Below are 25,125 nucleotides of genomic sequence, written 5' to 3'. Positions count from 1 at the left end.
CAACTAGGTGAAGCAAAAACAACGATGAGGAATTGTGTATTTATAATATCACAGGGCAAAAAAGTCATGTTGTCATATTTCCTGTCCTTTTGACAGGCCTGGTCATCCTCAAGAAAAGGATTCCTCTGACGTAACCCCAGAAGCTAATGGGAGCAAGGCACAATCCGGGAGCCCAGGCAGGATGCAGGTTAATGGCCAGACCACTGTAGACGCATCCCATGTGATTGTGCCCCCAATGCGCAGTAAAAAGAAAATCATTCCACCACCCATGGACCTCACAATAGTAAAAACAATGGATGAATCAAATAAAGAGGGTTCAGCAGTGCCTGCGTGGGATGTGAGTGGCATTTGCTGTTTAAAGTATGTGTTATTGTAGACTTTTTTTGTTGTGTTTTTTTCTTACTCTTTTTTGTTGTTGTTGTTGTTGTTGTCTTTCTATTTGTCACTATACAGTTTGCCAGTCCACTGCCCAGTCCTGGTCTGGTAACCTCCAGTCAGTCCTTGCTGGAATGGTGTCAATCGATCACTAAGAACTATAAAGGAGTAAAAATCACAAACTTCAGCACCTCTTGGCGTAATGGCCTGGCGTTCTGTGCCATCTTGCATCACTTCCACCCTGAGATAATGTGAGTTTCATGTCTTTCATACCTAGCTCAAAACAAACTCATTCTTTCTTATTTAGACAAAGTAATATTGAATTTTAATATTCAACATTCGTAGCTTATTATTCATAATTCAATGGAAATTGTTTATAAAATAGTATACCCAAATAAAGATGGTAAAACAAAACTAACTGCTAGGGTTCAATAATTCTTTCAATAGCTTTATTTTAATTCATTTTTTTACCATTTAACAATTCAATAAATCATTTAAATATTAGATTAAAATATAAACACCGTTCACATTATAACATATATTGAATGCATTTGTTATTATGTACTGATCTAGTTGTTGTTTTCCAGTGACTTTGGTGCATTAGAGCCTCACAACATAAAGCAAAATAACAAAAATGTAAGTTTGGTTTATGCATATGTTCCACACATAGACATTTTTTAACTACAAACACACAAAAACCCTGCTACCTATTTTTTCTTCTCTTTCAGGCTTTTGATGGTTTTGCATCACTGGGAATCTCACGTCTGCTGGAGCCTTCAGACATGGTCCTTCTCTCTGTACCTGATCGTTTGATCGTTATGACGTACTTGTGCCAAATCCGTGCACACTTCACTGGGCAGGAGTTGAGTGTGTTACAGATTGAGCAGAACAACAGTCAGTCCAGCTATGCTGTGGCCGGGCCAAATCAGCAGCCGGACGTACATGCAGCAGCTAAATACTGTGTGGAGAGGCTCCAGGCTGGATCTGTGTCAGGAGACAATAACAGCAAGGACTCACTGGGAGAAGAAGGAAGTGACACTATGGCTAAGTCCAATGGAGGTCTTATTCCTCCACCTCGGACTAAACGTGCAGGCAAGGTGGATGAGAAAGGCAGTAAGGAGACACAGGAAGGTGCGCAGACACCTGTGGCCCCGCCACGATCACACACAGCTGCTTCCAGATCAGGGTTCGGGCACATACGAGATGCAGATCTGGTGAAGAAACAGCGTTCAAGGCTGAAGAGTGAATCCATGGACGAACCTGATTCAAAGGAGCAGCCAAAGGAGGTGAAGTACACTGAATTTTCCCTTTAATTGCATTTATGTTTTAATAGTTGATCTAATTGTTTTTTTCTACTATCCTCTGACAGTCAGATAAATGTGAACCAACAATTGAAGGAACAAATGGCTCAACAGTTGCCAGAGAATGTGCTGAAACAGGTAACCTTCCTAAACACCTTCCTAAAAATCTTCCTAATCAGTTATTACATTTGGAAAGATTTGGTATGTCATTCTCTAATTTACCTCGTTTCACTATTTAATGTCTTTGCAGAACCTCATGAAGCAAACCAAGATGTTAAATCAGCAGATAATGAGACAATGGTCAGTATACCCTCAGTATTGGAGAGAATTACAGTTTTCATTCTATACAATTCTTGGATAACCACAAAGCTTGTGATTTGCATGTCAAAAGCCTAGAAAATATCTTTCTAATAGGGCTGCACAATATATAAATTAAATTATTGAAATATCACACAAATATTAGAGTATTACTTCAAAAAATTGCAAAAAAGTGTAAAAGTTTTAGGTTGATGCAGAAGAAAGAATAGACTGGGTACACAACGTCTCGCAAACATCAACAATGATCTCATAGTGTGACAATCTCAGCAAACTAGACTGAGAAGATAAGTCATTATGAATGTTGGTTATATATATATTATAATTATCACATCCATATTGTGCAGCACTACTATCTAAATTTACAATTATCATCATAACAGTCCAATTCTGGGGTTAGATTCACAAAACATTCTTAAAAATAAAAGTCTTCGTAATTTCTTCTTATTTTCTAATTTAAATATTATATATTATTGGGAATATTTTGTATTCCCAAAAACAATAAAAAAATGTTCTTGAAATATAACCTCTAATGGTTAAATGGTAAATAACTTAGTTAGGATAACCTCAATTTATCTTAAATCCACAAAGGTAAGATGTTTAATGAATTTACTGGGTTGTTCAAGTATTAAACATTACAACATTATTATGATTATAGCCGTGTTTCCACCAAAATTACCTGGAACAATTTGTCACAGGAACTTTTTTCCCACAGACTTGTAGCTGTCTGAAGTATCTTGAAGATTAGGCACATAAGCATGCGACATTCCAGTTCCCACTGGATTTCGTCCTCCGCATATGAGCTTAATAAAGCCTGAACCTCGTTGTCAATAGAAAACAGCTCTTAATGCACACACCGCAATAGACTTTTAAAAATGGTGGTTGAAATGAAATGCTGTGTGTGCTCAACCAATCAGCATGTTCAGCACACAAGTCCCTCCCCCGAAAGTTCCTGAACTTTGAAAAAGTACTACCTCGTGAGCAGGGACTTGCTATGGGGGAAATTTTTACCCGGAACTGCATTTAGACCCTGGTCCCTGTGGGCGAAACACAAGCCCCGTTTCCACCAAAATTACCCGGAACAATTTGTACCAGGAACTTTTTTACAGGAACTTTTCTCCCCCCCAGACCTGCAGCTGTCTGCGTTTCGACCGCGATAAAGTTCCGAGAAGATTAGGCAAATTAGTCCGGTGATGTAGGACTGCGCGCGACTGCTCCTCCAAATCAGTGAAGGACATGTAATCATTTTTAAGTGTACCGATTGAAAGATTTAGTGAACTGTTTACATGAGACGTTATCTAAACCGATCTGGTGTTTACATGTGATGACTTTCAATCGCAATCATTTTGTCACATGCAGTTTGTCTGCCGCATCAAAAATGTCAACGCTGTTTTCTCCAGCAGCTGGAGTGTGTTAACTGAAGCCATAGCAACTCTTAACGGCCACCAGGACTAATACAGTATTATTTATAGCTATTTGTTGTAAAGTGTAATAATCATCTCAGAAAAAAAAACAATTCTGTCAGGCGCAGTTAAAGTAAAAACTGCCCGGGGCAATATACGCTGTGTCATTACTCCAACATTATCTTCATAACTTACGAAATAAAAAGTTTACCCCTCAGAAAAATGTACTTTCCTCTCTTGTCAACATGAGCGCGGCGCGCGCCGTCACGTCATGTAAGGACACACACTTAAAAGTAATCGGTCAGGTCGTTTACATGGTGAAAAAAAATGAATAACGAGTATGGAAGAGATTCAAGCTTTGCTGCTTTTGCTGGTTATGTATAGGTTTACTAAAGAGGTAATTAACAACGACAGAAAAGAGCACTAATATGCAGATACAGCAGCATGCAGCATATTCAGAAAGCTTGTAAAGCTAGATTTAAAATGACAATGTATATTATTATCAGCTATTACGGACATTGAACGTGAGATGGCTGAGACGAACGCGTGCCACCAGACAGAGAGCAAGACTGATATTTACTGAACGCAGAACGAACCTCGCAAAAGACTTTTAAAAATGCCGGTTGAACTGCGTGAGCTCAACCAATCAGCATGTTCAGCGCCCAAGTCCCGCCCTCGAAAGTTCCTGAACTTTGAAAAAGTACTACCTCGCGAGCAGGGCCGTTTGGAGGGGGAAATATTTACCCGGAACTTCAATTTTACCCTGGTTCCTGCGGTCTAAACACACGAAGTACCACCCAAAGTTCCTAGTTCCTGGGTAAAGTTCCTGTGGTGGAAACGGGGCTAAAGAGTACCACTCCAAAGTCCCTAGGTCCTGCGGTGTAAATGCGGCTAATGGTGGTAATCAGTAATGATCAGCAGGACTTCTGTAAAAACCTGCCATACAATCAGATGACACCAAAGCCTGTCAAATAAAGAGATTTTTTAAAGAAAATATTTGAGAATAATTTTTCAGAAATTGCACTTTACAACAATTTAACAAACTTCTTGAACCGTGTCTATATCGGTGGCACGCAAACGCGACATCTTGATGCTGTCTACACTGGTCGCGACAAATCAGTCATTGCAATTACATTTGTTTTTCATGTCAGAAGTAGCTAGAGCACTTAAAATATGTCAGAAATATAATTGGCCATCAGTTTACTGTCAGGAATTTGTTGTGTTGTATCGCACCACATCCACTGTAGACAGCATCACTGATTGAAATGGGTTCTATTGTCGCATCCATTGTTAGAAAGTATCTGAAGAAATGTCTTTTTAGTGAACCCTGCCCCTGATTCAGAAGCTTTTACCATCCCATGTTTAATTTCCTTGTTTAACAAATCTTTTAGTTAAATCAAGCCTGTCCTTGCCTCTCCATTCTCTTTTTGTGTCATTGTTTGTTGCTGTCTTATGAATATTGGTCTTGTCTTCTCTGTATCTGGCTCTATCCATCTCTCTTCCTCGCCATTCCCATCCCTTTTCACATTCTTTTTCGCTCTCTGTCTGCTATACTCTCTTGTCTGGTTTTATGTATGTCTCCCTGTGGTACTTCCTGGCCAGTGTCTGCAGGACACCAATCAGTATGTGCTGAGTGAACTCCAGGCCCTGGAAACCGAACAGAAGCACATAGACAGCAGAGCTGCCGTCGTGGAGAAAAGGCTCAGAAAGCTCATGGAGACAGGTAAGAAAAGTACTAGATAGAAAGACTGATTAGACTGAGAGTAAGGCTGATTATAAGTTAACTCCTGAAATGCAGAATGATGCATCACAATTATCTGTTTAACAGGAAGTGATAAAGATGAAGAAGAGAAGCTGATTCAGGAGTGGTTCACTTTGGTCAACAAGAAGAATGCTTTGATCAGGAGACAAGACCATCTGGAGCTGCTGTACGTCCTGATAATCTTACTCTCATTCACAAGTGGCAGTCCACACTGATAAACATTCATGATGCTATCCTTGCAGGCAAGAAGAGCAGGATTTAGAAAGAAGGTTTGAGTTGCTAAACCGAGAGCTCAGAGCCATGATGGCTATTGAAGGTAAGCCATGTAACTGATATGAGTTATTTAATGGAACGCTGTCAGTCACAGTTTTACAATACACTCAAATTTTGGCTGATGTTGATTATTCTAATATATAAGATGAATTTAATATAATAACAATCCATAATAATTTGTTTATTTAGTGATGGCTGATAGTAAATGGCTTATATTACAATTCTATACTGTTATAGATTAATGAAATATAAGCATTACAATAAAATAAAATAAATCATTACAAAAATGAAATGAGTCATTTTTATTATTTAGGCATCACAGCATTATGATGTATAGTATAATATATACAGTAGTATAATGTTTTTTAAAGATTAACTGGGAGCAAATGTAATATAAATGTAAAAATAGAGAGAATTAGCATGTAGTTAATTATTAAATTATCTAATATCAACCTATATGTCTACTGATGTATATTGGCTACACAAGTAAAAAATTAATTCCTCAGATTTTACTCCTAAAACCAACATAAGGATGTGAAAGATTGCAGATTCCAAATTTAATTAATCCAAATTTAGATGTTACTTATATGTGCATAATTTAATTTTATAATATATATTTCACATGTATAAATATATATATTTCACATGTATTTTACACAATATTTACTAATCTGTTAATTGTCAGTGTCACATTAGCGGGACACTTGGCATGCTTTTTTATTGCCTTAGATTGCATTTTGCCAAAAGTTTTGGGATGTCTGCCTTTACATGCACATGAACTTTAATGACATCCCATTCTTAATCCATAGGGTTTAATATGCATTTGGCTCACCCTTTGCATCTATAACAGCTTCAACTCTTCTGGGAAGGGTTTCCATAAGGTTTAGGAGTGTATTTATGGGAATTTTTGACCATTCTTCTTGAAGCGCATTTATGAGGTCAGGCACTGATGTTGGATGAGAAGGCCTGGCTCGCAGTCTCCGCTCTAATTTATTTATTTATTTATTTATTTCACACACACACTTTATCATTTCATTTTTGAAGCAAAAATTAACAATAGTTACAGAATTGTTATTGTGTGTATAACAATTCTGGGAATTGTTTGGGAATTCATCCCAAAGGTGTTCTGTTGGGTTGAGCTCAGGCCAGTCAAGTTCCTCCACACCAAACTCACTCATCCATGTCTCTATGGACTTTGCTGTGTGCACTGGTGTGCAGTCATGTTGGAACAGGAAGGGGCCATCCCCAAACTGTTCCCACAAAATTGAGACCATGAAATTGTCCAAAATATATTGGTATGCTGAAGCATTAAGAGTTCCTTTCACTGGAACTAAAGGACCAAGCCCAAACCATGAAAAACACAGTCCCCCTACACCAAACTTTACACTCGGAACAATGCAGTCAGACAAGTATTGTTTTCCTGGCAACTGCTAAACCCAGACTCGTCCATTAGATTGTCAGACAGAAACCACTGCATCCAACGCTTTGCATTGCACTTGGTGATGTAAGGCTTGGATGCAGCTCCTCGGTCATGAAAAATGAAGCTCTCTATGCACTGTTCTTGAGCTAATGTGAAAGCCATACAAAGTTTGGAGTTCTGTAGATATTGACTCTGCAGAAAGTTGGCGACTTCTGCTGATACATGCTGAGATTTTATTTTAAAATCACAAATGCTCTTTGAGTTTCCGTGACCTATCACTTCATAGCTGAGTTGCTGTTGTCCCCAATTGCTTACAATTTGTTATAATACCACTAACAGTTGACTGTAGAATACTTAGCAGTGAGGAAATTTCATGAATGGAATTATTGCACAGGTGGCAACCTATCACGTTACCATGATTGAATTCACTGAGCTCCTGAGAGCGACCCATTCTTTCACAAATGTTTGTAGAAGCGTCTGCATGCCGAGGTGCTTGATTTTATACACCTGTGGCCATGGAAGTGCTTGAACACCTGAATTTAGTAATTTGGAGTGGTGTCCCAATACTTTTGTATAAAATACAAAAGTTTTCAAAAATAGCTTATATACATTTTTTACACATTCACTTTTGTAATAATCTGCTAAGTGTCTTCTCCAAAAATACCAACTTTAATTCTGTATTCCAAAGCATTCATGAACTACAACCATTTATTTTTCATGTCTATGCTTAAAAAGGGGGTGTTTGTTAATGGGTTAAACATAACACACAAACAAAATGGAAAAATGATCCTCAACTTGGCCGATATATTGGTCTATTAATACTTTAAACCTTTACTTACATATTTCCTCTGTGGCTGCATATTTAGTAGTCAGTATTTCATCACTATGCCATCATATCACTCATATTCATATTCCATCCATCAGATTGGCAGAAGACTCAGGCCCAGCAGCACAGAGAACAGTTACTGCTGCAGGAACTGGTGTCACTGGTCAATAAGCGGGACGAGCTGGTCAGAGACATGGATGCAAAAGAAAGAGGGTGAGTCTAGTCACACTTGTATATTTATTTTGGTGCACTGGCATGGTGAAAATGATGTGATTCTACAATTCACATGCACTGTATGTATTTTTTATGTGCAGAGCTTTGGAAGAGGATGAACGACTGCAGAAAGGTCTGGATGCAAGACGTAGAAAATACAGCAATAAGGAAAAGTGTGTTCTTCAATAATGAATTCATATGAAAACTGGCTGACTGCACCAGAGACAATCTTGATGACTCTGACTACACCGAGACAATAGTGTGCCTTTTTTTACATTTCAAAGACATTTGGCTTAAACGTGAAGCCCTTTCTCACAACATCTTCAAGATCTCAGTGACAACAGTGGAATATAAAACATGTCCAGTGTGGATCATAATATTTATTCCCTGAAAAGTTTGCACAACGATTTAAATGTTCTTCCAAGTTGCACTGGTAAAGAGCTTGGTATAATATAAGCAATATTACTTTAAATCTGAAAAGGTGTATATTGTTTTTTTGAACAATAAACAAACACCCTTCACACACCTGAATGGTTACAGACAAATAAACTGAACTCAAGAAATAAAAGAGAAACATCTTTCATACTGCTGTAGATTGCAAAATATTTATTGATGAATTTTTAAGCGAACTAAACCTTGCTCAATAACCAATAGAATTATTCCAAACTACAGCAGTGAGCAGGATTTTCTCTCCTTTGTTAAGTTTTATTGGAAATAGTGTTTGAGTAATGTTTCTTCCTTGCGCGCCAAAGTTTGCTGTTTTTACATTATTTATTTGTGTCGTTTCCTGGTATGCAAAAATGTCTCTGTTGGGCTGTTGCCTTGTATTAGATTCAAATTGTATTTTCTGATTGTGTCTCCAAACGAATGTATTCATACATTTTTATTGCATTGCAGTGCCTTTAGAAATGTAAACCTTTTGAAAAGGGGCTTTTTATATTGACAACGAAGCCTGTATTTTTCAGTTTGAAACCTTGAAAGATAACAAAAATATTTATGGACTGTTTTATAAATACACAAAAAGTATTTTGTCTGACTGTAGGCTACTCTTTTTGATATTTAAATGTGTTATTCATTCCTATTTTAAGATTTTGTGTGTTTTATTCAATAAAGTTTGATGTTTGAATGAATGCTGTATAAATGTAATTTTCTTTTTCTTTTTTTCTGGATAAAACTCTTTTTTTTTTTTTTACAATACCATTTGACTACAACAAAAGTTTTACCTTTGCAGTTCGAATCTCCGATGGACTATTTTTTTGTCAGGCTCACAAACAATCTTAAAGACATGAACAGAAAAGCAACTACACAGAGAAACCCCTAGCAACCGCATTTTAAACCCCTTGGAAACCACCTACAACACCTAAGCATCGACTCGGTGTGTATTTAACGTTAAGGGGCAAACACCACGAAGACCTAACTTACTTTTAATGCGTCAGCTTATCTGCTAAACCGACATACTTTATAACCACAGAGAACAAGCAAACTTGACGTTTCTGTTATGTGAATTCTGGCTACATTCAGTACAGCATTACACATGTGCATGGATCCTACCACTAGGCGGCGAAAGCGGATAAGAAAAACGTCGCATCTTCATCCGTCACTGCCGCACCTGCGCGGCTTGTAAAAACCAGAGAGAAGAGAGGAGGCGAAAAGTCAGACTGGGTTAATTTTGCAAGGAAATCTGGAACGGGAACGGTGCACAAAGGCTTATCAAAACTCAAATATCCTCTTTTTGTTGCTACTATTCCAGGCTAAATACTGGCTCGGAGTCGGTCAGCCGGTGAAACAGTAAGCGACCCAGAGCGCTTCTACCAGCTGGACAAACAATAACAATCCTTTTGCTGTCACATCATGAACCCTGAATAGTAAGTCGTCTTTCCCTGTCATATATATGAACATTTATGATAGCCTAATCATTTTTTAAACCTTTCTTTGACGGGGCAACCAAATTTCCTACGCAGTTGTTGATCAATTTCTGTAATAATTAAATAATAAATGGGTATGTATTTAAACTGTATTGAAACTAAATTTATTTTGCATATTTTTCCAGTGACTACTTATTAAAGCTTAATATTGAACATTTATGATGGCCTAAAAATTGTTTTAACCTTACGTTGACAGGTCAACAAAATTTTCTATTTCTATAATAATTAAATTATATATATTATATATATAATTATATTATATATATATATATATATATATATATATATATATATATATATATATATATATATATATATATATATATAACTGTATTGAAACTATTTATTTTTGCATTTTTGTCCAGTGACTACTTATTCAAGCTTCTTCTGATTGGAGATTCTGGAGTTGGAAAATCCTGCATTCTCTTGCGTTTTGCAGTAAGTGTTTTCTGAACAGCATTCTTGGATATGAACGATATCTGACGTTCTGTTCTTGAATTATAATGGACTCTTCTCTTCCAGGACGACACCTACACAGAGAGTTTCATCAGCACGATCGGAGTGGATTTCAAGATCCGAACTATTGAGTTGGATGGAAAAACTATTAAACTGCAGATAGTGAGTTTGTATACTTTACATTTTTCTAATTAAGTGTATCATTTAATGTGAAACCACAGACAAACTGAGTCCTGTCCATGATTACAGTGGGACACTGCTGGACAGGAGAGATTCCGCACGATTACATCCAGCTACTACAGAGGAGCTCACGGGATCATCGTTGTGTATGATGTCACAGATCAGGTTTGTGACACCCCTTTCTAAAACTGCACCTCCATACTTGAAACATTTGGAAATTTACCACATTTCTTAAAGATTTAGAACTTAAATGTATTTTAACTGCACACATTTTTGTGCTTGTGTCCTTTCAGGAATCCTACAACAACGTGAAACAGTGGCTGAAGGAAATCGATCGCTATGCGAGTGAAAATGTCAACAAACTACTTGTAGGAAATAAGTGTGACCTCACTACAAAAAAAGTTGTGGACTACACTACAGCTAAGGTTGGTACGGCAATAAAATGAACTTTGTCTTTATGTCATTTCTACCTTTAAACACTTTACATGTTAACTTTTCCTGAAAACACCTTTTCTCCACAGGAGTTCGCTGACTCTCTTGGCATCCCTTTCCTTGAGACGAGTGCCAAAAATGCCACGAACGTGGAGCAGGCCTTCATGACCATGGCAGAGGAAATTAAGAAGCGCATGAGACCAGGGACTTCAGGGGGTTCCGAGAAACCTGATCTTAAAATCGAAAGCACCCCGGTGAAACAGTCAGGCGGTGGATGCTGTTAGAACATGTTTTCTCAGGGAGATTGATGAGCATGACTGGACATTGATGAGTATTGTGTAAAGATGGCCAATTTGGATATTAATGACAGACTTTCTCCTACGTGGTGCTCAATAAAGTCAGAAATCATTACTGTTGTTTAACAAAGAAGCATTTGTGGCTCTTCCCCCATTTTTGTTGAGTTTGAAAATAAGATTAAAGCACAGACACACACTGATTCAAATGAAGGTTAAAAATATCCAGATCACTGTGTCAATAGATGGTAACATTCACAAATTGATCCAATCATGAGAATATTCATAACATATGAACAGGAAATCGCAACTCTCTGAAGTGGTGCCTTTTCTTGTTCATGCTTTAAATAAGTGGTGGAGTGGTCGTTGTACATCAGCATGGTAAAGCAGTGACTCTCCAATATTCTCATGTGGAGTCTTACTGTGGTTCTGTGATAATAAACTAAAATATGTTGTTTTGTGTGTATTAATTAGTTTCTCCTTTTATTGTGTGTGTGTGCATGTGACTGCTTTAAGGGAATAGGTCTCCCCAAAATTTAAATTATTTTGTTTACCCTCAGGTTGTTCCAAACCTGTATGAATTGCTTTCTTCATAAGATATTTTATAGATTGTCAGTAGCCAAACAGTTGATGGACCCCATTGATTTCTGTGTTTTCCCACTCCCAGTGTTTCCCCTCAAGTTGTTCCAAACTTGTATGAATTTCTTTATACACATAGAAACCCATAGTTACAAAGTCTAATTATAGACTTAATTAATTAATTGTAGTGAAAATTAATCTCTCTAAAATGAATGCCCCTACAATAATTTTATTATTGATAATTATATTGTATTGTATATTGTGATAATTATTAATAAGCGATGAAAATATTTGTTTTGCGCAAAAAACAATGACTATAAAAAAAATAATGACTTATATAATGATGGGCCAATTTCAAAACAAACTTTGCATTATGAATCAGCCTATTGAATTCATGATTCGGGTCGCGTGTCAAACTGCTGAAATCACTTGACATTGGCGATCCGGATCCTGAATCGATACGCTGATTCCTGAATCGATATGCTGATTCATAACTGTTCAAATCTTTGTTTTACCCATCATGGCCTAGCCTATATAAGTCGTTATTTAGTTGTTGTTGTTTTTTTGTGCAAATGACATCAATGTGTCAATGAAGGCCTGTCTGAGTCATCTGATTTCAACAAAAATCATTGGTGTTCCGAAGATGAACAGAGGTCTCACAGGTGTCGAAGAAGACATGAGGGTAGTAGGCTAAGTCATGTCGACAGAATTTTAATTTTTGGGTAAACTAACCCTTTAACAAAGAATCAGTCTTATGTGCAGGAATTGGAGGGGCGATGTTGCAAATGAAGTCAAATGACACCAGAGAGTCGTCTGACTCCCACGAGACCAGAAATTCATCTGACTCCTAAGAAAATTGCATATTCTGTTGTGTATAACACCGCCAGCGATTTTGTCACTGCATGTCGCCAGCGCCAGAGATTCATGTCGCTAGTGGGCGTTCCCACTACGGGTTGCATATAAACGTCATTAAATATATTTGTACTATAGTACCGTTTTTATTACTAGTGTTTTGCAGAACAGAGCGAGTTATTAGAATACATACACACTGTACTGTAATAGGTAGACCATATTGCATGCAGTTTAGTCAAAACTTACTTTATTTCCTTACAATCCCAGACACGTTTTTCCATGCATCATTTTTTTAAATGTGTCTCTGTATGTAGGCTACACAGAGACATATTATAAAGAACAGGGGGCTTGCTAAAAGCTAATATCAACAACTCCTCCGGACACCGCAGTAGCAGTACAGCAGACGGATCACGTGCACTCCACTGACTTCACTCCTATTGGTTGTTGCTCGCGAAAATCGCTTCTCGTTTGCATAAAGTTGAAATTTCTGAACTTTTGTCGCGTGTCTCGTTTCGCTTGACACGCCCACATTCTGTCGCCAACGGTCACTGTCGCTCGTGTCACCGGAAGTCGCCAGCGCTCCATTGAAATGAATGGGATCAGGGACAGCGGTGACCCAGAGCTCTGTATGCTTTAAAGTCTAAATCTGACTTATAATCGTTAAAACAGCTAAACTACGGTATATTTTGTTTCTGCTCTCCTCATTCAAAGAACACGCGAACTTGAGGAAACTGATGCCGGCCTAACGTTAGTCAAAATGGTATTCGGTAAGACGTTACCTGCTTTTTAAACATTTAAAATGAATCGATTATTTGCATTTAAAAACCGATACTGTTTTGAATGAAAATGCTCCCGCCCCCAAAACACATTTTGGATCATTCAGCTACTTAAATGGTCGCATTGAATTGATTGTGATATTATGTGAGAAAGGTCTGAAGAGTGATTTACACAAAAACTCACAAAAAAGCGTACAATTCACACCTCGCGGTCGCGATTCACAGATTAAAGACACTCCCACAACAATTCACAAATAAGTAGCCTACAATAGTACTAGGTTTAGTTTCAGACGTCAGTATGAAGGTCTGACTTCAAGTGGAGAATACGTAGGCTACTACAAGAATGGAAAGTGTGCGCGTGAGAGATTCCGGACCACGCAGAAGGAAAACTAAAGATAAGCCTACTAAAGAACAAGGTTAGTATCAATTTATAAATTCTCTAAACTGCTAACATTAAGAAATCAAAATCATCTGATCTGGTGGTCATATATCTTAATAAAAGCAGAGTGGTGACATAACCCTTAAACAATTAATAAAAATGTTTCCAAATGGTTATAAAAGTGTATGGACGTTGTGTATTTATAATATGAGACTGGCAGATATCTCATAATAGCCTTCTATATCATTTAATTTCACATTACATATTTTTTGACAATTGATAAATGATGTGCTTATTTTAGATGTGATTGAAACTCGAGAAGAACTGAGCAAAGGGGAGAATGATCATTTGATAACAGGACAAAATCCCTTCAGTTGCTCTCAGGGTGAAAACAAAACAGGAGCCAAAAAAGAGTTCCACTGCCCTCAGTGTGGAAAGAGCTTCACACAAAAAGGAAACCTTAAGATTCACATAAGGATTCACACTGGAGAGAAGCCTTTCGAATGTCGTCTCTGTGACAAGACTTTCGCTGATCCAAGGAATCTCAGAGATCACCAGCTCTCTCACTCTGGAGTAAGAGCGTTCGACTGTGATCAGTGCGGCAAACAATTCATGTTTGCAGCACACCTGAAAAGACACCTGAGAATCCATACAAATGACAAGCCTTACTTGTGCTCCATCTGTGGACAGAGTTATTCCCGCATGGATCATTTTAAAGATCACCAGAAACTGCATGCCAATGTGAGAGCACATGTGTGCTTTGAATGTGGGAGTGCCTTTAATTTAGTCAGTCACTTGAAAGAACACCAAAAACTTCACACTAGAGAGAAACCGTACACATGCTCACACTGTGGAAAGAGTTTCTCGCAGTCAGGATCTATGAAAAAACATGAGAGAATTCACACAGGAGCGAAGCCATACATCTGTCCTTCATGTGGGAGGGCCTTCTGTCAGTCAAGTACTCTACTGAATCATATAAAAAAGCATTGTCCAAAGTTGTCGCAGTGAGGAACATGATGCAAAATGCAAGTTTCAAAGGGAGACCTTCTCATGTAAGAGGGTACTTTTTGATGAAAAAAGAAAATTAGGGAGGTCAAGGAATTCAAAGAGTGGTGTGAAACACCATATTTGTCTATAGGAATGCATTTTTGATGTTGAAATGTTTTTTTTAAATCTTCTTAAATGCTAATTGATAATGCATTGTCATTCAGATTAACAAGCCTGTATATCTGTATTGCACTCTTAAATAAACAAATAAAAAAACTGACTAATCTTTTTAATGTTTTGCAATATTATTGCTCTTCCAAGAAGGTGATAATGTTCATGTTTTGTCATTATAAGGGTTGGTTCACCCAAACATTAAAATTCAGTCATTTGCTCACCCTCAAGTTCTTCCAAACATAAATGGAATTCTTTCTCCTGTGGAACACAAACAATATTTTGAAGATTGTTGGTAGCCAAACAGTTGTTGGACCCCTCCCCATTGACTGTCATAGTATGAGGGGGGGGAAGATACTATGGAGTCACCCAACATTTTTGGGTGAACTATCACTTTAATTGATTTCTGGAACATTTTCTACAGTGACTAAATAGAAACATCCCAACTTATCTGTTTATAAACTGTGGTCATTTGCAATGTATTAACTATTCTAAAAATTTTTTTTAAAAAACTATTATTTATGCAATTCAAAGTAGCAGATGGCTCTAACTCATGCCAATGATGAAATCACGTGGACCCATAGGCTAGCCCTAACAGACTTGGCTTTGGCGCCGCACAGAAATGATTAAAACCTAGAAAGGAGATGATAATCTTCGAGTATGAAGCCCATCAAATGTGCACTCGCATTACTTATGAATGGAAGAATATGGCGCAATAAGTCTAGGCCTATATATATATATATGATGTATATGAATGAATGACCAGTAATTTATTCTTCGCCATGTCAGCATACGATGTAAACATCTTTTAGCCTATATCCAGATGTTTTATGTGCAATATAATTTTTTTTTACTATAGGCCTATATTAAATGCAAAAGGAAATTATAATAAAGGTATTATATATATTTTTAAATGTATTATTATTATTATTATTATTATTATTAGCCTATTATTAGCCTATTATTAATTGATTAAATTCTAGTAGTGTCTACTGCTGAGGTGGTGCGCCCTCTGTTGGCTTTTTTTTAGCATGGCGCTTCAACATTCATGAAGCTTCTTCCAGGTTTTTGTTGATTTCACTGGTGGGCGCTGTTTTGAGAACATTATCCAGATGCGCCGCTGCTGCCGTCATACTTTCAGCTTTTTTATGTAACTTAATCCACTCAAATATTGATGCTTTCTGTCTGTTTTGATCGAGAAATCAGCTTCTGAAACGAAGGACAGTGTCTCGGTATGTAGCTGTATGTAGTTTGGTTGCCAGGCAGTTGCTGTAGTGGCTAGCTAACGTTAGCTGGTCAGAACAGGGACGTTCCTTTTATTTTCTTAAGTTTTCTGCCTTTTTGATAATATTATTGTATTTTTATCGATTATATGAGATTTTTGGTACAACTGTGCAAAAATAAACTGTAAAACATGCAAGGAATACTCCAGGAACTTGAAAAGTTACTGCGTTAGCCTCTACTACGGTAACAGTTATTTACTTCAACTTAAAGTGATACGTTTATGTTTTTGACTGTACTATGAAACTATCCGAAATTATGACTTAATTTTTCCTTACTTTTTTCAGAATATAACGTTACCAACAACAACTAGTAGAAGTAGTCTCGTATAAAAACGCCTTGCGCTCCCTATTCAATACTTGTGTTTGTTTCTGGATTAGATGGAGAGAGATGATGGCGACTTCCTCCCTGAGCCATCAGAGGACTCTCATTCCCAGCGAGGAAGTGTGGCTTCCTCAGTCACCAGAGGTCTGTTCTCTGTTCCTTAATGTTTCTTTGGTTCCTCTCTGGATCTGATGTCACTAGTAGCATGGAGAACCCAATCTGATTATTGTTGACCTGAAATGATCAGTGTCACTCTTGTGTTTCTCCAGCTCAAGATTTGTTGGTGTACTTGGCGAGTGACAGTGCAGTGCACTTGACTTTGGAGGGCCTCGGCTGTATGAATGCGCAGGAGCTCGGCCGCAACGTCCGGGAGGCTCTCAACATTCCCAACTCTGCCGTAGATGTGTTCGCTTTCTGGTTCTGCTCTCCTTTGCTTGGTAATGAAAGCTCTTTTGTGCTCGGGCCAGATGTCAGACTAATACAAGATCGTATGACCTACCCATATTTAGATTATGAAGAAAGGAGAGATGAAATTACTGTATTTACGTTCTCTATAACTGATTTGCACGCAAAGGTTTGGGAGGGGACTTCAGGAAGTCCTTGGGGCGTTAATGCCTCCAAGTGGCATTTATGAATTGTTTGATGTTTCTTTAAACAAAGGCATCTATTTACGTATTTTTTATTAAAGGCTAGAATACACACAACTTTTAAAATCTTAACAGATTTTAAAACACTAGGAAAACTTGGAAAAACTGGGCATCATACACTAAAGGCCATTCACACCAAGGATGTTAACTGTAACATTTTAATAATCATTCTAATTTTAGGAGAGTAGTGACTCAGCTTTAAAGAGCTCGAGCATACAACAAAGACTTTTTTTAGGAATATGGTGCACTCCGATTACTTATGCATGGGAGAGTGCAGCGCCCAATATTTTTGTCAGGATTCAAGTGTTTAGAAACAACATTTATGATTGTCAGATTGCTTTGGTGATTTCAAATATGAAATTTATTGTAAGCTTGGCGAACTGTTTTGGAGAATTTGATGTTTCCCCATTCAAAGAGGCGTTTCAAAGATGGCCGCAGAGGGAAACTTGAGGGAAACTTGTCTTCTGCTCAAAGCGGCAGACAACAAAACTGCAGGGCAAATTATAATAATAAACAGAACAATATTGTGCATTGGCATATCGTTATAGTTATCGTTCTTGGTGTGGAACAACTAGGAGATGTATGACTTTAAATCCTTATGTGTTCAAATGTGAGCCAGTTTGGATATCCTCTAGTTTTGATATCCTCTGACTGAATGGAATCATAGTCTGAAGCTAAATTTGAGTCTGTGTCTATCATACACTACACGATTTTATGTGAAATTCGTCAACACTGACTGTCCAAAATCTGCAGACTGTGATTTGTACCAACATGTGTCGAGTTCTTGAGACCATAGATAAGTATACATAGATGCCTCACTTGACCGCTTCAGGCACGTCGACGAACCTGCCATTTTGGAAAGTTCAACACTTCAGAAGCTGTTGAACCAAAAACAGAATTCAAGATGCCACAACATGAATTGTTGTATTTGTTGAATTGTTGTAAGAATGTGTTGGTTTGTGTTTTTATAGCCTATGTATTAACTCAATATTACAAGTTTTTAACTACGGTTTCTTTTTAATGTCACATTAGCTTTAATTCCAATTTTATTATGCTTATCATTACAAATTAATGCATTTATATCACTATCACTTCTAAATTTAAGCTAATGATACATAGTTTATGATGATTACTTAAAACATGGTTTGAATAAATATGCCTATTCTGCACATTGTTTATTTATTACCATTTTTATAATATTAAATTATTTTGATGGCTGATTGGTTTATGGTTTGATCTATTTTATTTTTTAAATTAACTTGTTTTATAATGAGTTCACTGCTTTCATTTTTTAAAAAAACCTAAGATCTATGTGTCTGTAGGGTTCTTTGATGATCAATAATTTATAATCTCTTTAACCTAAAAATTTAGCATATGCAGAATGATCTACCATTTATGATAAACTAAATCCTATAAATTTGTCTGCTTCATCAGTCTATTGCAGATATAGATATTCATACATGTATTTGTATAACTACGGTTGCAGAACTTGGCAACTTGCTTTCAATTGTTCACAAAGCCCGTTTTCTTTTCAAAATGAAGGACAGCTAATGTACATATCAGCCGATAGAAAGTCACTAATGAGGCATCTATGTATACATATCTTACATAGTCCTTCTTGTTGATTCCCGCCTAATTTTGCTGTGATATGTTTGAACAGACCTGCAGTTGAAGCCGAAACATCTTCCCTACAAGTTGTGTCGTCAGTGGCAGGACCTGCTGTACCGCTTTACCGAGGCCCCTACAGAAGACATTTCTCAAGGTGTTTTTTGTGTTTTTGCTTTTGCATACTTCACTTGAAAGTTGAACTGTCTAACAAAAACACATCTCTTGTGTATTTCAGATGAGCCAAGTCTAATGTACAAAAGAAATGTTTTTTATCCCAGGTCAAAAGAAATTCAGGTAATGAACATGTTTTTAGATGTCTGTGCCTTTAAACGGGTAGTTCACCCAAAAATGAAAAATTTTCCAAAATTTTGCAAGACTTTTTTTATGGAGCAACCAACAACAACAAAAGATTTTCTCAACTGTTTTATCCACTCACTAAAAGTCCAGTACAGTATATGACCCCATAGTCATATATATGACCCCATTTAGTCAGTATATGAGCAGTATATGAGCAGTATATAGTCAGTATATGACCCCATTTATATAGGCATTGGGAAAATCCTCAATTTATTTTGACAATTCCTTTTGTGTTTTACAGTTCATACAGGTTTGGATATGACATGAGGCTGAGTATATGGTGTTTTTGGGTGATCTATCTCAGTGCACAGTCACTGTGTGTTTCCTTAGTCTATTATGGTTATTGCTTGTCACATTGTGCAATATGACCCCATAGAGATCTTGTGTAAAATTCAGGGCTCATGTGCAACATCAAATGTCTTTCATGTCAGACATTTCCTGTCAGTATACAATCTTATCAAAATTTGATTGGAAACATTTGTGTCTGGAGTCATTTGGCATTGGCAGTGGAGGTCATCACATGAAAGGCTTATTTTTCAGAGTGAGCATAACATGAATGGACCTTTGTTAATAAAAACAAAATTGTATTTATTAACAGAAATGAGAGTTTTCTTGATGAGAGGACATAAATGGACTTTGTTTACATTCAGATTGTATGCATGTTTTGGCATTTTTAATTATTTTAATTAATTCATAGTTTTAGATTAGTCATCTTGAGGCCCCCTTGGATGAGAACCACTGCTATAAGATGATGTGAATTTCATGTTGTGTAACGTTTTTCATTTATAATGTCAGATTGAAGATGAAGGAGTGTTAAAGTTGCTTTATGCTGAGGCCAAGATGAATATCTTAGAGGGCCGATACCCCTGTGACCCTGAACACTGGCTGACGTTGGGAGCGTTGTCCTGTGCTGTCGAGCTGGGGACTGGGCTGGATGACCAGGCTCTAACAGCGGCAATCAGGTGCCCTCCTATATCTGTGATTAAATGAGGTTAATATAAAGGTGTCAAGTTAATGTAAAGCTATAATTTCTTCTTGAAAATTGACCCTGAATTGCTGTAATTAAGATCTATTTCTCTTAAAGGGTTAGTTTATGCAAGATTTAAAATTCTGTCATTAATTACTTACCATCATGTCGTTCCAAACCTTCAAGACCTTCGTTCACCTTCGATCTTCGGAACACAAATTAAGATATTTTTGATGAAATCCGAGAGCTTTCTTACCCCACATAGATGGCAAAGTTCTATTTTTAAATTTTTATTTATCCGTTATTTTTCCAGGAAGGTCCCATTGAGATTAAGGGTGCTTTCACACCTGCCTCATTTAGTTCGGTTGAATCGTACTAGAGTTCGTTTCCCTCTTTGGTGCGGTTCGTTTGGTCAGGTCTGAAAGCAGCAATCGCACTCGGGTGCGCACCAAAAGCGGACCAAACAAGCGTACCGAGACCTCCTTGAAGAGGTGGTCTCGGTACGTTTTCAAACGAACTCTGGAGCGGTTTGTTTGTGGTGAGAACGTGATCCGACCTCGAACAGAACCAACTGCAAAAGTACTGATCATTTTTGGACTGAACCAGCTGCCGTAGTGAGCTGCGCTGACATTGTGTGCATGATATTATTACCTGATAGATCGTTGGCAATATTTTCGGAAGATGGAAGCATGTCAAGAGTTAATAATTAATGCACGCCTCCTCTTGAAGTGACGAGCGATGCGCGCTCGCCGTCTGCAGTGCATTAGAACGTTGTTTTCATGTCGCACCCAAACTTCATCATAGAAATGTTTTGTTTGCATACTGTGGTAAATACACACCGTTTAGTAGATTATGGCCAGGGACAAAACTGGCCCGCGCAGTCGTCTCTCCATAGTGTTATTATAGTTTGCTGGCTTTGCCTCGCCTGTTGGAATTTTCCCACACGTAAATTCTGACCAATCGAAAAGCAGTTTAGGAAATACGCCATGGCCAATGAGTGATGTGGATGTTGTCACGTGCCTGCGTTTTGGTTCGTTTCAACTGGTTCGGACCAAAGCAATCAGTGTGGTGTGAAAAGGAACCAAAAAATCTGAAAAATGCAACAATGTATAATTGTTTGCCCTTGGTTCGGACCAAATGAACCGAACTAGAGATGTGAAAGCACCCTAAAATAAATCTCTTCTTCCAGGGAGTCCTGGCCAAGATGGCCATAATAAAATTTCACATAAACATATAACACACGATACATTCTAAAACAGTCAAAACTAAAACATTTATCATAATTCAACTAATTAAAACAGCAACATGATTCATTCATTTTACACTGCAAAACATTTTTGAACATTTTTTAAAGGAGGAATTGTTTCTAGTGGGGTAGTAACTAAGCCATGGAGTTTAATAAGAAAAAGATGATTTGCCATGGTCTGAGTGTACCCTAGGTACAATTAATTTGAATCCCATTTGATGTTCTGGTGCTATTATATTTTTTATATTTTTTAAAGACTATTGTTTTGACTATTGACACATTGTTAAAATAATCCATGTGACTACTGTGGATCAACCTTAATGTTATGAAGAGAAACGAATACTTTTTGATATAATGCTGTTTTAATACTGATTGGTCAGCCCCTGCATCAGCATCAGCTGCATATGCCGTTGTGCTTGCATGAACAGCATCAGCCAATAGTCAGAAATCTGGAATTTAATCAAAAAATATCTTATTTTGTGAAACAAAAGTCTTATGGGTTTGGAACGACATGATTCTGGGTGAACAACATTTTTGGGTGAACTAACCCTTCAATGTTATTCCAGAGAGAAGAAGCTGTCCTCATTCCTTCCTGCCCACGCTGCATTAGGAGGAGGAGGTTTTCTGTCCACACTAAGAGGGAGAGGAGGGCGAAATGCTGAGATGGAGCATAATCTCATAAAGGAGTATCGTTCAGTCTGCTCCTCTGCTGCCACCAGCCACAGCCAGGAGCCTGTTGCTTTGCTGCACCAGTACCTCAAGAGCTGCCACACACTGCCTTACTACGGGTACGATCAACGCAAGTGCTAAGTTGTTCGCACATGAAATGCATTAGGCTTACATATGTGTATTTTTGGCAGATGTGCTTTCTTCATGGGTGAGATTGACAAGCCAGCCCAGGGCCTCCTTCACAGGGGTGGCCGTAAGGCTGTGAGTGTTGGCATCAGTCTGGAAGGAGTGTATGTCATGGATGTGAAAGAGAAGCATGTCCTCCTGGGTCTCAAGTTCAGTGAGCTGTCCTGGGATCACAGCTATCCAGAGAACGAGGGAGACTCTCATATACTCTGGCTGGAGTTTGATGGAGAGGAGGCTGGCGTGCATGTCAATAAGTTATTAAAAATTTATTCAAAACAGGTAAGCACACAGTAAATTAATATTTAATTGGATAGCAATTATATAATCATTATAGCAATAAAATATTAAAATGCAATAAAATCATTTAAACATTTAAAATATTATTTTATCATAATTAAATGTTTTGTGATATACTTGTGCATTATTTAACCATTTACTTTTTGTTCTCTAGGCCGAACTTATGAGTGGGCTCATTGAGTTTTGTGTGGAGTTACGTTCTGTTGGTGAGTCGGCAGCCGTGGGTGCTGACGGTGAGGTCACGCCTTCCCAAGAACCTACAGGCCAGGAAACCAATGAGAAAACCCGAGAGCGTCGACAGGGGAAACTGCGCAGACAGAGCAGCGTCGTCTGTAGTCGAGTCCATTCACTCAACACCATCAGCTATGTTGATAACGGTGAGGGACTAAAATCGTGTCCATGCATAGACGGACTCGGTGTGCATTTGTTATGCCCATTATTTCATTTGAATTCATCTGTCTTGTTTCAGGAAAAGAGATTAAACGTCTAAAGCCCAAAAGAGCTGCTTCATTCTTCACGCGACAGGCACAGCCTCCAACTTACTCGGCTGTTCAGGTGACTGAAAGTTTAGAGCAAGGGTGAACCCCGTCTTCAACACTGCCCTATTCTGCCCGGTGACCAAAAACAACACCTGTCCATTGAGATCCTTAGAGACGCAGTGCAAAACCACCCGAATCATGGACAGATCGGACCAAGATCACAGACCGAAGAGCTGAACCACTATTTATAGATGATTTATGCAGTGTCGCAGGTTTAAGATAATGTTTTCTTAGTTGGCGGTTAAAAAAAGGAATGTGAAATTTGTTTCAGTTTTGTTTATCTGTCAAATTAATTTATAGACATCATGGTGCAGATGTAAGGCTATGAGACGATCTGAAAGCCACTGTTCTGAATGTAGATTCTACTATGCAAACATCAAACCAAACTACATCCCTGTGGCTGTAAATCGAGTACAGCAGTCCAGCACTTTGATCCACACCACTAATACTGCTAAAACTAGACCTGCTGCACCAAAGCAAACAGTCAATGCCTCTAGTACAGGACGACCGCTCCTATACGCTAAACCAGGGCTGCAGTTTGTGGCAAAACATTGCAATGACAGCATAGAGTGAGATTATGATGTTCTGCGCTACTTGTCTACTGAATGTGTGTGTTGTTTTGGCTGTGCTCCTATGTCGACTTCTACTGAGCAACAATGTCAAAATGATTTTTTTTTTCTTTTTGTGTTCAATAGTGACCAAAGTTAAATCATGACACATGTTGAGTGTTGTTCACTACCTTGTTGCTCTGGAGAATCATGCCTTTCTGATGGGGTGCAATGTAATGCACTGCTGAAAACAATCCAGGTCTGCATTTTTGAAGCAGAGAGAACTTTAATTAATACATCAAATCACCAATCATGTAGGTGCTTGATGATCCATCTGTGATGCTTGTCTGCTATTTAGTAATGCTTTTCAAACAGTGTAATACCCTAAGCATTGTACTGTATTTCCAGGCTTTCAGAGCTTGAATGTACCAAACTTTGAAATGTATTTGGTTTTTTACCAAATTATTGGTAACGGCAGGGCCTGGCATTATTGTTTTTTCAGGGCAATTCTTAGAAATATCAAAGGAAGTCGTTCAATCTGGCAACTATCTGAAGTGTCATGCTAATCGTCAGGTGTCATAGTTTATCTGACCGTAATGTCTGGTCCTCTGTGTCCAGTTACTTGCCCTTTGGCATCATCACCAAACAATTGAAAGTTTCACCATTGTCTGAATTGTGCATAATTACTATATTATTGAATTTATTTTCATTATGCATCCCATTTTAGTATTAAAATCAATGCACTGCTTCTTTTTCTTTACAAGTGAAGTTAAATGTTCAGGTACCTGTAAAAGCGTAATGTCAAGCCCTGCAATAACAGGGCTTCAGTTACCGGTCATAATTCTGTATTTATACATGCATGACATCTGTAGTCTTAAATTGATTTTGTGGTGTGCATGTTTCTGTAATTTTGTTTTTTTTGTACTGATCATGTTTAAAAGTGTGGAAAATGAAAACTTAAATTTTTGCATCACTTGCTGAACTGTGTAAGGAAAATGGCCAGCTGGATGGTATCAAATGATCAGTGCACACTAAAATCAGAAAATCTCACTGCGTTTCTGTATTTATCCTAAATGCTTGTATTCTCATCATGACTTTAATCCTAAAATGCTTAATCCCAGATTTTCTGTATCATTTTATTTTCCATTCTAAAACTAATCCAATATTTGTATTTCAATCACAACATGTATCATGCACATACTAACTGTTCTGTAGATAGTCACATCTATGTTATAAAAATAATGAGTCTGTCAATACTAATTTAAAGTGCCTTTTTACATTTACATTTGATCTGTTGCTATAGTTTTGCTGTCCTTTGTCTCTTGAATTTGTATCTCCTCTACCTTTTGTTGTTTGTGAAGATTTATACAAATTTCACAACCAAAATTTTGTGACTGTAAAATTAACTGAAACCATTTATATGCAACATTAAACCTTTTTATTCCTGCTTTGTACTAACTTCTGGCATACTGTTCAGTAAATAAGTTTCTGTATAATGGATTTTTATATTAATGTTATGCCTGCAATAAAGTCTTTGA

The 25,125-nt window shown here is 37.6% G+C and overlaps 3 protein-coding genes across 10 annotated transcripts in view; all 3 read left to right on the top strand.

The window, feature by feature from the left end:
• ehbp1l1b (EH domain binding protein 1-like 1b) overlaps nucleotides 1–9,012 on the top strand; it is a 28,446-nt gene extending 19,434 nt beyond the window's left edge. For 6 of the 7 annotated variants that reach the window (XM_067432498.1, XM_067432497.1, XM_067432495.1 and 3 more), the window contains 11 exons: nucleotides 97–337; nucleotides 454–626; nucleotides 963–1,011; nucleotides 1,104–1,661; nucleotides 1,745–1,814; nucleotides 1,927–1,976; nucleotides 4,997–5,117; nucleotides 5,223–5,322; nucleotides 5,399–5,472; nucleotides 7,774–7,888; nucleotides 7,990–9,012. In XM_067432498.1, coding sequence (XP_067288599.1) covers nucleotides 97–337; nucleotides 454–626; nucleotides 963–1,011; nucleotides 1,104–1,661; nucleotides 1,745–1,814; nucleotides 1,927–1,976; nucleotides 4,997–5,117; nucleotides 5,223–5,322; nucleotides 5,399–5,472; nucleotides 7,774–7,888; nucleotides 7,990–8,077 — 1,639 coding nt within the window. In that variant the 3' untranslated portion in view covers nucleotides 8,078–9,012. The remainder of the gene's footprint in view (nucleotides 1–96; nucleotides 338–453; nucleotides 627–962; nucleotides 1,012–1,103; nucleotides 1,662–1,744; nucleotides 1,815–1,926; nucleotides 1,977–4,996; nucleotides 5,118–5,222; nucleotides 5,323–5,398; nucleotides 5,473–7,773; nucleotides 7,889–7,989) is intronic. The other variant, XM_067432494.1, reaches the window with a different exon arrangement.
• Nucleotides 9,013–9,480: 468 nt separating this feature from the next.
• Nucleotides 9,481–11,640, top strand: rab1bb (RAB1B, member RAS oncogene family b). Its single transcript, XM_067433470.1, has 6 exons — nucleotides 9,481–9,753; nucleotides 10,179–10,251; nucleotides 10,336–10,431; nucleotides 10,519–10,614; nucleotides 10,743–10,874; nucleotides 10,971–11,640. The coding sequence occupies exons 1-6, from the start codon at nucleotides 9,740–9,742 to the stop codon at nucleotides 11,163–11,165; spliced, it is 606 nt and encodes a 201-aa protein (XP_067289571.1). The 5' UTR covers nucleotides 9,481–9,739; the 3' UTR covers nucleotides 11,166–11,640.
• Nucleotides 11,641–15,978: 4,338 nt separating this feature from the next.
• frmd8 (FERM domain containing 8) lies at nucleotides 15,979–25,041 on the top strand. Of its 2 annotated transcripts, none has more exons than XM_067433221.1 (10): nucleotides 15,979–16,150; nucleotides 16,580–16,667; nucleotides 16,793–16,960; nucleotides 18,831–18,932; nucleotides 19,014–19,072; nucleotides 19,931–20,097; nucleotides 21,915–22,136; nucleotides 22,209–22,482; nucleotides 22,655–22,877; nucleotides 22,970–25,041. In XM_067433221.1, the coding sequence occupies exons 2-10, from the start codon at nucleotides 16,580–16,582 to the stop codon at nucleotides 23,080–23,082; spliced, it is 1,416 nt and encodes a 471-aa protein (XP_067289322.1). In that variant the 5' UTR covers nucleotides 15,979–16,150; the 3' UTR covers nucleotides 23,083–25,041. The 2 variants fall into 2 exon arrangements, with proteins under 2 accessions (XP_067289322.1, XP_067289323.1); XM_067433222.1 differs by lacking the exon at nucleotides 15,979–16,150 and adding an exon at nucleotides 16,176–16,385.
• Nucleotides 25,042–25,125: the final 84 nt, after the last annotated feature.

Source organism: Pseudorasbora parva, chromosome 23 (assembly GCF_024679245.1).
Source record: "Pseudorasbora parva isolate DD20220531a chromosome 23, ASM2467924v1, whole genome shotgun sequence".
In the NCBI taxonomy this organism is placed as follows: Eukaryota; Metazoa; Chordata; class Actinopteri; order Cypriniformes; family Gobionidae; genus Pseudorasbora; species Pseudorasbora parva.
This window is presented reverse-complemented; position numbering and strand designations above follow the sequence as displayed.